Source organism: Terrapene carolina, unplaced genomic scaffold, assembly GCF_002925995.2.
Source record: "Terrapene carolina triunguis isolate 2854851 unplaced genomic scaffold, T_m_triunguis-2.0 Scaffold42, whole genome shotgun sequence".
Lineage (NCBI taxonomy): Eukaryota > Metazoa > Chordata > Testudines > Emydidae > Terrapene > Terrapene triunguis.
The window spans coordinates 57,928,079-57,941,063 of NW_020664393.1; the positions used below are offsets into that span (position 1 = coordinate 57,928,079).

Sequence of the window (12,985 nt, forward strand, 5' to 3'; positions counted from 1 at the left end):
TTGACTGTGGGAGCCTCCAAGTTTTAAAATATCTGTAAGGGAGCTACAGACTATTCTCCTTGAGCCACACAATATCCCAAGATGTCTTCTCCTTCCCTGACCACTGTGGCAATAGTGATTGCTGAGTACTGAGACTCTTTTCAAAACAGGGAGATGAGCTCTAAAGAAGATAGAAAAAAGCATTCCCACAGGACAGAACAGGCTTTCTGCAGGATATCACAGATTCACATTCGAGGAATTTCACCTGATAAAACTTACTTATCCACTGTTAAGATAAACTCCTAGGTTCTTTGATACATCACAATCAGTCCAAGATTTGAAAAAGTTCCAGAGCTGGATGCGACTACAAGTTGAGAGGAGCCTCCATTTAACTAGTCCTCTTAACAAGGCATGATTGCTATCCCCTTCTTCAGAAGGAACATTATTATCCAGTCATCCTTCCTGCCAATGCATATGGAGCTAAAGAAAAAAAAATGTATTGACGATTTGGAGCCACTAGACTGAATGTCACTTACTTCTTGTGAAGGACCATGAAGATATGGAGGTCAGTGGAAGCGAGGTAGTCTCCCAGCCCCACTGTTATGTTTGCTATGCTGGTGACTGCCATTTTAATTATTTTCTTTGTTACGTGCTGTTCCATCTCCTCCCAGCTTCTTGAGTGCTACATGTAACAACAGATTCCTGTAAATCTAAGCAGGTAAACTGGAATTTGCAGCTTTAATCTCTAAGGGCTTATCTACACGTTGTGGCAGAGTACGCCTGAGGGGTGTTTTTTGTAGAGTACGCAAATGTGTTGCCCGAATTACCCAGTGTAGACCCGGTTATGTTAATGTGAACTAGGTATCTGGTAGAGCACAACAGCACTATTTACACGGTGGGAGTTAGAGCACTCTACCTATCACACTCCTCTACAGCACTTTGCTGTACTATGTAGACAAACCTTAGCAGGTGACAAACAGTGTTAATAATCCCCCCCACTTTTGTCCCCAGGGACACTGGACTTTAGAATGCAAAGAGGTGGCTCCGAATATATGAAGCACCTCCATAAATTGGAGGTATCGAGAGTTCGCCAAGATAATCAGTGTGACAAGCTGACATTCCTGCAATATCCTGAATAAACCTTACTGAATTGAGTTGCACTTTATGTAATGAGCTTTAATACTTTTGGGGTTCATTGTATTAAAAATGCAGTTGCGTATGTGTTATTGTGGAATTATATGTATTTAACTTCTGTAGGAGACTGACTAATGCAATCTCTGGCAGGTATTAGAAACTTCCAAGGGCTTTTTGAAAGAATACACGTGAAGCAGATTTCCTAGGAAATACCTGAGTGTAAGGGAATGCAAATGACCCACTTTGAATCCCACCTTTTGAAACTGTGCCCTGAGGATGAAAATTAATTACCTGGTCCTGGAAACTCCAGATCAAAAGTCCCCTGAACAGTATAAAGAGTGAACAAAACTTATGAGTGTGCTTGTTCTGAGCTGAAGCTGTGATGAACTTGTGATCACAAAAGAAACCCCTTAGGTGAGGTTTGGAAGGACTGCTCTGGCAAGAGCCCATGTTAGGGTGGAGCTGATCTCTGGTAAGATTAGTAGCATGTCTGTAGGTTCTTTTACTGTTTACTCCGTAGTGCTTTTACCTTAAAGAATCAAATAAAAGTTATTGTGTGGTAATTTATAATTGCTGACACTCTATCATCAGTCTCTCAAGAGAAAGCAAGCAGGTGCACATGGGCAATCTGCTGGGATTAACACCGTGAAAGCCAGGAATGGTGCAGCCTGGAAATACCCCAGTCAGAAGAGAGAGAGACGCAGGTCTCCACCCAAGAGAGGCAATGACCAGGGTGTTAGGAGCCTGAAAGTGGGTGCGCTTGCTTGACCATTTAGGGGATATACACATGCCGTTGCCCTGAATTGTGACAATCCGGACTCCCTGTAATTTGTAGACTGTTGGCCGCCAGTATTTACCCAAGGCCAAAAGAAACATTTCCAGAAAACCTGCCAATTACTTGCCTCTGCTCAATCAGGAAGAACAATAGCCAGCAACTGGAGCTCACACAGGGAATCTGAGGGTACATCTAGACTGCAGGTACTAGGCACGATTGCCGCTTGAGCCAACATACCCGAGCTAGCTGTAATCTAACTAACCCAGGTCCTGGAGCAGCGAAGCCACGGCAGTACAAGCTTCAGTGTGGGCTAGCCCTACGAGAAATTACCAGGGTTATAAATGGGTTTGCGCACCCTGCACAGACTGCCGTGACTTCGCTCTTCTGGGACATGAACTAGCTAGATTAACATTAGCGCGGGTATGTCGGCTGGAGCTGCAGTCAGACCCTGTGATTACAGTACAGACATCCCCTCAGTGGGACTGGGCTTTAATTTCACAGACTACCCAGGTTCTTTTATTCCCAGCGATGTTCTTGAGAGCCTGATGTAGGAGTTCACCAGAAATAATTTAAACAATGGCAAAACAAACTTTCCAAACAAATATTGTGAACAAATATAACTCACCATAGCTCTCCTTTACATTATGCCAATGGCAGTAGCCTTTATTAAATTAATAAGCAACTGCTGTATGTTGTATCTTAATCACTTAATCTTGTTCATAGAGAAATGCTTTTAAAAGAAAAGTCAAGTTTGCAATGACGGTCAGAATTAGTAGAACAAACAACATGGTCTTGGCAAGTATTTCTGAAACTGACTAAAGGATGAGCTTTCCCAATTCTGAATAAAACAGACCCTACATGGGCTATGGGGAAGTGTGATTGTGAACAGAATGTAATCAGATCAATAGGTTAAGGTAATGTTTTGTACAAAGCAAGCTTCCAAAGGAAAAGAAAGCTGATATGCAGGTATGTCTACAGTGATTGTAATTAAAATCTTTATAATTTTGCATTCCAGATTACATTTTTAGCAGGCATCCTAGTTTTCCATGATAAAAAAACAAAAGTCTCCAATAAACCCCCCCCAAATCTATTTTTTTTAAATTAAAATGAAACGCTGAACTTTAGTTTCCCTAGCCACAATGTTTTATTGATATACAGTAGAACCCTATCCAAACTCCACTACCCAACTGTCCGTATTAACCAAACCACCAGCCGCCCGATGTTGTCAGCCCCTGGCAGTTCCTTTAATTCAGAGAGCTGGATAATGAAGGCTTAGATAAATAGAGTTCACTCTGTTTTTATTTTTTCACAAAATGTAAAAACTAAAGAGTCTCTGTAAAAATGCAAATGCCACGTTTTTCCGTGGCAAACAGATTTCTAGGATCCCTGATAATTAGTGTTATTCCTTAGTACAGGGAATAATTAGGGAGTTCCACAGTAACATGAGTTACTTGCAAGGGCAAAACTAAGTACAATTTACTGTCTATGTAACAAGCAACTATTGTGTACTGTACATACAAACACACACACACACACATCTCAAAGATGAGGCTGGTAATCACAGTATATTCTCTCTTTGGAGGATGGATATTTCACAAATGATTTTTAAGGTTAAATTTGGTTATAAAAATGCTAGCTCTCAGAGGCCATATTATCCCCTCCCATATAAAAAGCCACATGAAGGAACTTCTTATGAGGAAATCCCCAGGATGATTTCTTTGTGGAGATTCCCTGTAACATGATGCTTGTAGTGGGGTGTTGTTCCTTCCAAAGAAAAGCCACCCCAAACTTGGCAGATCCATAGGGATTCTTGGGAGGTTAGGGCCATCCACGTGGAGACACTGCAGTGGCTCTGGCCCCAAGCAGCTCCTGGGCCTTGCTTACCATGTTGTCATGGGAGCTGTGCTGCCAGGGACCTCCTTCTGGCCTTAGTTAGATTTTTTTACACTTTCCCCTTAAATGACAGATTTCATTTTTACACGATCATAACAATTGCTGCCTTTTATATATAAATATTTCAATTAATTACCAGCTTTGTCAACATTAGGAACTATTTTACCTTACTCAGATAGTTTATTTTTTTATATATATATATCTATATTCTCCAATTCAGAATAGGATAGAACTTCCCACAATGTAACAAAATCTTATATATAAAATATTTATGCTTTCAGTGAATGGAAACAGTTTTATTGTATACATTTTTAAAATTTTGTTTTGTATGCAAATATGCATTACCTAAAATATGCTTTATTTCAGTAAATCACAACAAGCAGGGAAAGGATACACAGCTTTTACTGTGCATTGGGCTAATACTTTAACTAAAATGATATACACATTTTAGTTTTAAGTTTAAGAATGCACAAACATTTTAGGTTGAGAATGCATAAATATAAAACTGAGTGCAGACTGGGTAAGTTACATTTTATTACCACTAATACAATGTAACTATATTCATTTTCAATACTCCTGGGTCCTAAATCCACTCTTAAGGATAGTGTTATACAAGTCATGGTCCTATCCTTTGAACATCTCAACACTGTTCCCAAAGAAAAGATCAAGTGAAATGTCTTCCTTCCTTGAAATGTTAAATCATATTTTTAATTATCACACTAACACACAATATATAAATATATATATATAAAAAAAGAGACCAAGTAGGAGGCTACATTTTTTTTTTACTGTCAATATGTTTAACATAGCATCCTGTAGTTGTATAAAACATGCATTTTCTGGGATAATTATGAACACAGCATGAACGAGCCCACATAAATTATATTTTTGTACAAGTCCAAGTTAAAAAAAAAAAATCAGATTAAGTGCCTCTGAGGCCTTTTATTCCCAGCTATAAGTTCTCAAAACACACTACTGAAATATTTTTCTATGCCTACAGCTATGTGCTAGAGAACTGGATTCAAAAATTTAAAATACATCTACAATCTGTTTAGTTTTCTTTAAAGTTTGTGACAGTCCTTGGATATTGTACTGTGAAAATGTAAAAATAGTCACAGACTTTTTTTCCCCAGAAATAAAAACACATCTAGGAGAGTACGCAAAACAAGGCAAAATGAAGTTTCATAGCACTTAATAAGGGTAATATAAAGTCAATGACTAATATTGAGGTTTGTAAAAAGGACTGGATGAAAAGTTACATGTACACATGAAAGTTATATTAGTTTCAATACTATCAGTTATTGTTTCTGTAACCAATACTCCCTCCCACCCCAAAACCAATCAATATACATTCAAAATAGGCTGACATTGATATAATTGTGTGTAAAAATAGTGCACTATTTTTTCTGCCACAAAGCAAATTTGTATCCTAAGAGCTGGTAAACATTCTTTTTTCCTTAAATACAGAGAATGGGCATAGACCTTGAAAAAATTAAATTAAGGCATTCAGATAGGTAAAATAGGACTGCCCATTATGAAATCATTGAAATGAGTATGTACTTCAAACGTCTCATTATACTAACTGCTCAACAATGACATGCAGCTTTTGATAAACATGTATGAATGATATTAACTTCAACATTATGGCTTTACACAAGTGCATAGTTGCAACTGCAGTAAGTAATGGTATCTGATTAATATGCATAAAAAAATAAAGTGGAAAGTTTTTAAAACCCTTTTGCAGTATTACAGTACAATATATATATACACAGTATAATGGTCACTTCTTAAAGATGCAGTCTATACCACTGTGGTGGATCTTTCCCGCCTACTTTTCTGGCAAACATGCTGGTGGCATCTCTCTATCAAAGTTGAAAGATGAATTTCTTCAGTTTTAATTTTCACTCTTCTCAATTCTTTTGTGAAATGTAGTGTGTGTGTCTTGCCAAGATAAACTTTTTTGGAACAAGACTCTAAAAGGTTACCTAAAGTATCCTTATACTATTACCAACAGTCCTCATTTGATCAGTTACCCCAAGGGATTATAAAAAAGCCCTCAGAGATTAGTAATTTATATTGCAGCAAAAAATTGTAAACCTCTGATATATATAGCACAGTCTTTCAGGAAAATATATATATTTTAATAAATTTTGGGATATCATGTTTCAGTCTTGTTTTAATGGGAAGAATATTATCACCTTGAATAGTGACTGCATTCACAGAAGGCAGTTAGCTGAAAAAGAAGAAAGGTTTGGTCAGTAAATGCAATGCACGTCCCTCTGCTGAAAAGAGAAATTTGCTCCAAATTTTTATTTTAAATATGCACTTCTGCACACTTGCAACAAATGCTACTTATTTGCACTAAATAGCATTATGTTATTTAAAAACACTGTATCCTATGCACCACAATTTCAAACTTATTCTGAGATTAAGACAATCACATTTTACTGATACTAATAATTCAGTTAGTTGAGCATTCTTCTGAGGGAATTCTGCGCCAAAAAAATACAAATTCTGTGCAAAATATTTTAAAATTCTGCAAATGTTATTTGTCAATAAAGAATTGTGGATGCTCCAGCATGGTAGCAGAGAGCACAGGCTACTGGCTGCATGGAAGTGGGAGGTCGCCCTGCAGCTCCCCTCCCCCGCCAGGACACATACTCAGCGGTGAGACTGCACCTGGCCGTGACACAGCACAAGGGCTGGACCTGCTCCAGAAACATCTTGGAGCCCTGCCCCACCACGCCTGGCACACTAGGTGTGGGCAGATAGGCTCAGACCAGCAGGATCCAAGTGTGGAGGGGCTTAGTGTGGGGGGGATCCAAGTCTGGGGTTGAGAGGATTCTATGTGGGGCAATCTGGGTGAGGGTGGCTCAATGGTGGGGTCCAGGTACAATCTGAATACACAGGGGCTCATTGGGGAGAGGGGCTCCGAGTGCAGGGACAATGGGACCCTGCAGGAGGGGACCAAGTGAAGGTAGCTGGGGCTCAGCGGGGGGGTCTGGGCGTAGGGGGCTCATCGGGGGCTCCGGGTGTTGAGGGAGTGGAGCTTGGGGGTGGGGGTCTGGATGGCTCATCGGGATGGTCCAGGTGCATTGGGAGTGGGGCTCATTGGGGTGGAGTTTCAAGTGTGTAGGGCTCAGCAGGGAGTGGTCTGGGTTGAGGGGTGGGGTCTGGATGCGGGGGGATGGGACTTGGTGGGGAAGTCCAGGTGTGTGTGTGGGGAAGGATGTGAGGTTCAGAATGGGGTCTGGGTATGGGTGGGAGGGGGAGTCCAGACGCATGGGGGTTGGGTGGATGGGAGAGCAGCTCCGCATACAGTGACCCCTCCCCCCATGGTTAAGAAGCAATGGGGGCAGGAAGCAGGGCAGAGGGATGTGTGGGGCCGGGCGGAGGTTTGCAAACTAATTAGATCATTTTCAGTTAAGCTAGTTTTACTTAATTATAAATAGAACTGCTTTATATTTACAATAGCATTCAAGGAATTCAGCTCACTGCATTAGCAATGCAATTTTACTTAGAATTTTTTCAAGTGCGTTGTTAGAAACCCAAAAAGCACAACACTACAGAGCAAAGCCAAGTCATAAATCTGTATTTCATAGCAGTAGTAGAAAATGCACATTGCAAAGCTCTTGTTTCAAGTCTGCTAGCCATAGACAAGTCACTTTACACTTTAAAAAGGCATTTTTACTGCAAACTGACATATCTTCAGTGTGTCAAATAAAGATTAAAATGTGACAATTTTATTTTTACATCTCAAAAATGGTTTGTTTATAGAGGTTAGCAGTACTACCACTGCTATAAGTATATTCTCTGATGGTAGCAGTTATCTCTTTTTCTACTCAACTGGGGCAGATAGACATGAATTCTGAACAGAAAACTCTAATTAAACTCACGTATGTAAAACACAAATACACATTTTTAGTTAAAGTGACTCCTCTGAAAATTGATTTTTTTCCATCTCAATGAAATCTCATTTTTGAATGCATAATATTAAAAATGAGATCTCTCATACTTTTTCTACTTTGAAAAACAAAACCCAACTAGCATGCTCTATTCAAAAGGCAAACAATGCATTCCTCACTACTTTGATTTACCCTTTTACATCTTCAGAAATCAAAAACATCGTCATCACCATCAATATCATCAACATCATCAAATGACCAATCCCAGTCTTTAAATGCCAAATCAAGCAATCTGCAATAGGAGGTTTGGATGTTTAAAATGGACTACTCTTTATTAAAATATTCCAAAGTCCAATGTTATTAAAATTATCACTATCTATTACAATACTGCCTTGTGTACACAGACTTCTGATTTAACATTTCATGACATGTGGCATAACACAAAGTGGGTTATAAATGAGGATTAATCTTTAGACAAGAGTTTTCATTTCTCTATACATAGTCCATGGCCATGGTGTGTGTGTGTGTGTGTGTGTGTGTGTGTGTATAAATATAAAATCTATTTTAATAAACTAGATCAATTTAGTGCTCATGTAGATCAGTATATTTTATACACTGGAAATTTGACATGTAAATCACTAAATGTAATGTAGATTCCATTTAACTAATTCATATGACTCTTTCAGATTAAAGTCAGGAACCCTTATTTTTGTAACATCTCATAAAGTTGTTTTAAAAAAACAACAACTCTAAAGCTTCATAAGGGCTAACTGCCATCTTGTCTTGATGTTGCAGTTCTTGACTGAGCTGCAATTTTATGCTCATCTGCCAAACCTTCCATGAAACAATCTGTGAGCCACTAAAGAGCTGATATTTTATGCAAGTCAAGTTTAATTAATACTAAAGCACTAAAGGGGTTGGTCTGTCTGGATTTCAAACAAATTAATGTAGATTTTACCATCCAGCATTTAGGACTTCATCGAAAGCCCAATAAAGTCAATAGGGGTCTTTCCATTGACTTCAATGGATATTATATCAGGCCTTTAAAAATGACAAAGCAAGGATGGAGGAAAAATACTGACCTAAATAAAGTGCGTAAATGACCCCCCTCTGGCATAGTGTTTAAAATAAAGCATGTATTTATTATAATTAGTTTACATGTATTAAATATGATGGGTTTTGAGTTTTGTTTTTAATTTCTTTAACTTTCAAAAAATGATGAATCACTGATGTTTTGATATTTATTTATTTTATGAGCTGTAAGTGCTGTCATTCCTGATATACTTGTAGCAGATATTAGATATCAAAAGAAGAAAGTAAGTTGTCATTCATGTGGGGAAGCTAAGGTTAATCTTCCTTGCCATGATTCAGTGCCTCAATGAAACTGATAAGCAGAAACTACACATAGTGAATGTGGAAACTGGTTTGCCTTCTTTTAAATTATTAAAAAGAACAGCTGTGAGAAACTTAAAGAAACTATCAGGACATTCAAGTCTTATGAGGGAAGAATCCTCATTCTTAATGAAGTATACAAAAGAAAAATAGACATTCCATATTGCAAACCCTTGCAGTAAGAACCTTTACAGAAACGCACGTCAAACACAAACTGGCCATAGCATTCACACTAATTCACAAAAAATGTGCTGACTATTTGATAAACACACCAAAAAAAAATCTTAATTGATTTGACAAAGAAGCTTGCAATAGTAAGATGGATGTGATGATCTCTCAGGCCTTTTCCATCTATAACTCCCATGATTTTACAACATAATTCAATACTAAATACATTAACAACAAGCCATAATCTGGACAGTGCAGTTGCAAGAATAAAATGTGTAAAAGAAAAAAAGATACGCAGAATACCAGTACATTTTTTTGTTGTTACTCTGAAATACTTCAGATTTCCCATAGTATATTTAATTACGATATCCTGGCCAAATTCATCTCTGGTGCAGCTCTGCTGAAGTCAGAGTTGCATCAGGGATTAATTTGATCAATTATGCAGTTACCGTACTGGACAATTTTTTTTAAAAAAAACACATCTGTATTAGGATACAGAAACAGAGTATATGGGTTATAAAGGAGAAAGATTTAAAACAGCAATACACAAGCAATATATAAAATCCAAAAATGACAAACATATTTAACATATGTGCCTGTTGTCATTCAGAGAATACATATACTTATATTAATTTGTTTTTTTTCCCAAAAACTAGATTACCAAATGTGATTGATTGATATATATAAATATATAACTTTCAAAATATTGTCATTTACAGATTTTAAGTGAGTTCTCATGGTTAGTATGGTCAGCATGCTCACAGGATGAGACACAGGTCCCTATTACTTACTGTTGCTATGGCAAAATATACAGTATAGAAAAAAATCAGTGAAGAATGATTCGAAGGACAGGGCCAGAGCTAAAAAAAATTAGTAATAAAATGTAGAAGTAAATATTATTACATGTACTATGTTACATGAACATTTTGTTAAAAAAAATCATGACAATGAAAGTAGACTGTTATATACAATGTGAAAACCTTAACTGAAAATTGATGTTGACAAGTCAGAGTCTATGGTTTGTTTCTTCAGAGGTCAGTAATACAGCCTGGAATAAAAAATGGTTACCTATCTTTCGTAACTGTTGTTCTTCGAGATGTGTTGCTCATGTCAATTCCAAGTAGGTGTGTGCGCTTCGCATGCATGATCATCGGAAGGTTTTCCTAGCGGTACCAGTCGGGTTGGCTGTGGAGCCAGCTGGAGTGGTGCCCTTTTGCCAGTGAATATAGGTCCTTGCTGACCCACTGCCTCTTCAGTTCTTTCTTGCCAGATACTCCGACAGAGGAGAGGCGGGTGGGTCTTGGAATGGACATGAGCAACACATCTCGAAGAACAACAGTTACGAAAGGTAGGTAACTGCTTTTTCTTTTTCGAGTGATTGCTCATGTCAATTCCAAGTAGGTGACTCCCAAGCAGTACCCCGGAGGAGGGGTCGGAGTTCACCGAGCTGTCGATTGTAGCATGGCTCAACCAAACGCAGCATCACCTCTAGCCTGCTCAGTGATGGTGTAGTGCGACATAAAGATGTGAACAGACAACAACATCTCCGCCCTGCAGATGTCCTGAATGGGGACCTGCACCAGGAATGCTGCAGATGAAGCCTGTGCTCTTGTGGAGTGTGCTGTCAGTGCTGGGGCTGGAATCTTTGCTAGGTCATAGCACGTTCTGATGCAGGCCATGATAGAAGAAGAGATTCTCTGAGAGGAAACAGGGAGACCCTTCATTCTTTCGGCAATAGCGATGAAGAGCTGCTGTATCGTTGACCACAAATAGAAGGAAACGTCTATGGTACAGGATTACGGACACATGGAAGTACGTGTCCTTCAAGTCAAGAACAGTTACCAGTCCCCTGGATCCAGAGAGGGAATGATGGAAGCCAAGGAGACCATGCGAAACTTCAGCTTCTTCATGAATCTGTTGAGGTTTCACAGGTCGAGAATAGGCCGGAGCCAACCCTTGGCCTTGGGGATTAGGAAGTAATGGGAATAGAATCCCATGCCCCTGAACTCCATAGGTACCTCTTCTGCTGCCACGAGTTGTACGAGTGTTTGCACCCCCTGCACTAAAGGTTGCTTGTGAGAAGGGTCCCAGAAGAGGGACGGGGAAGGTGGGTGGGAGGATATAGAATTGGAGAGAATATCCCAAGACTACCATGCTCATCTGATGTTATTTGGGCCCAAGCATGGTAGAAATGGGATAGACGGTTCACAAAAGGAGGGGAAGGATCCGGGATATGGACTGGTACAATGTCCCTGGGCGCACCTTCAAAAGTTTTTCTTAGGAGCTGGCGACTGTCTCTCCGAGCCATGGCCCTGGGTAGAGGATGACTGAAGAGGCCTTCTCCTATTATTCCTACCCCGTCTCCTGTTATAGTCTTGCCTCAGCTGAGAGGGGTAGAAGCAAGGCGGGGGCTGAGGCTTGAAATGCTTTCTTTGCGGGGCCGGCGTATGAAGCCCCAAGGACTTTAAGGTTGCTCTAGAGTCCTTGAAACTATGGAGCCTAGAGTCTGTCTGCTCAGCGAAGAGACCCGCACCATCGAAGGGCAGGTCCTGGATAGTCTGTTGGACCTCCTGGGGGAGGACCGAGACTTGTAGCCACAAGCTGTACCACATGACAATGGCCGTGGACATTGTACAGATGGCCGAGTCTGCTGAGTCTAATGCAGCCTGCAAGGAAGTCCTTGCAATGGTCTTGCCTTCCTTCAGGACCGCCCGAAAGTCAGAGCGGGAGTCAGATGGAAGTAGCTCCTTAAAAGTTGGACAGGGAATTCCAAGAGTTAAAACGGTAGAAGCTAACTGCCTGCTGATTGGCGATTCGAAGCTGGAGCCCCCCAGTAGAACAGACCTTACAGCCAAAGAGGTCCAGCTTCTTTGCCTCTTCAGACTTTGGACTGGGGCCCTGGTGACCCTGCCTTTCTTTGGCATTGGCCGCATCCACGACCAGCATGCCCAGCTGAGGGTGGGTGAAAAGGTATTCGAACCCCTTAAAGGGTATAAAGTACTTCCTTTCCACCCCTTTAGCTGCGGGAAAAATAGAAGCAGGAGTGTGCCAGAGGGACTTGGTAGTATTGTGGATGGTCTTGATCAACGGCAAGGCCATGTTGGAAGGACCTTCTGGTGTCAGAATGTCCACCATAGGGTCCATTTCTTCTGACACTTCCGTTTGCAGGCCCAGATTTTGGGCTACTCTTCTGAGCAGCTCCTAGTGGGCTCTATTGTCCAAAGCCGGTAAGGAGGCAGATGAGCTCGCTACTGCCTCGTCTGGGGAGGAGGATGAAGAAGCCCTCATAGGCACAGGGTCCTCCTGACCTTCCAACTCACGGAGGTCCTCCCGTGCAGGAGCTTCCTGTGCAGTGGCAGATGCGGTGCTGGATGCGAATTTGGTGCTGGGTCCAGTGCCAGCCCAGATGGAGCCACACCCACCCCTTGGAGGTTCCCTCACCATGGAGGCAGATGGAGGTCCCCATCTGTCCGATGCGATTGAAAGGGACCTGGGCCTTGGCCCCTGGGCTTGATGATACGCCCGTGGGGTTCAAAATGGCCACTGAGCAGGTGCCTGCCACTATAGTGGCCAGGGCATCATCGGAAGTTGCTGTGTCTTGTTATGCCTGGAGTGACGAGACCGGTGCCAGCTGCATCTGGAAACGTCTGACTCCAGCTCCGACTCCGAGGATGAGTCTTATCTTGGTCTCCACAGCGGTGCCGTGAGGGATGGTCCTGGTGATCGGTGCCAAGGCGAG

The 12,985-nt window shown here is 40.8% G+C and overlaps 1 protein-coding gene across 3 annotated transcripts in view; it reads right to left on the reverse strand.

Moving 5' to 3' along the window:
- Positions 1-4,103: 4,103 nt before the first annotated feature.
- Positions 4,104-12,985, reverse strand: part of ROCK2 (Rho associated coiled-coil containing protein kinase 2) — a 153,602-nt gene continuing 144,720 nt past the window's right edge. Inside the window, exons 34-35 of one of the 3 annotated variants that reach the window (XM_024192598.3) lie at positions 10,038-10,106; positions 4,104-6,014 (exon numbers count right to left, since the gene is read on the reverse strand). In XM_024192598.3, the coding sequence (XP_024048366.2) occupies positions 10,073-10,106 (34 nt within the window). In that variant the 3' untranslated portion in view covers positions 4,104-6,014; positions 10,038-10,072. Of the gene's footprint in view, positions 6,015-7,931; positions 7,979-10,037; positions 10,107-12,985 lie in introns of those variants that run through there. The other 2 variants (XM_024192597.3, XM_024192599.3) reach the window with 2 other exon arrangements.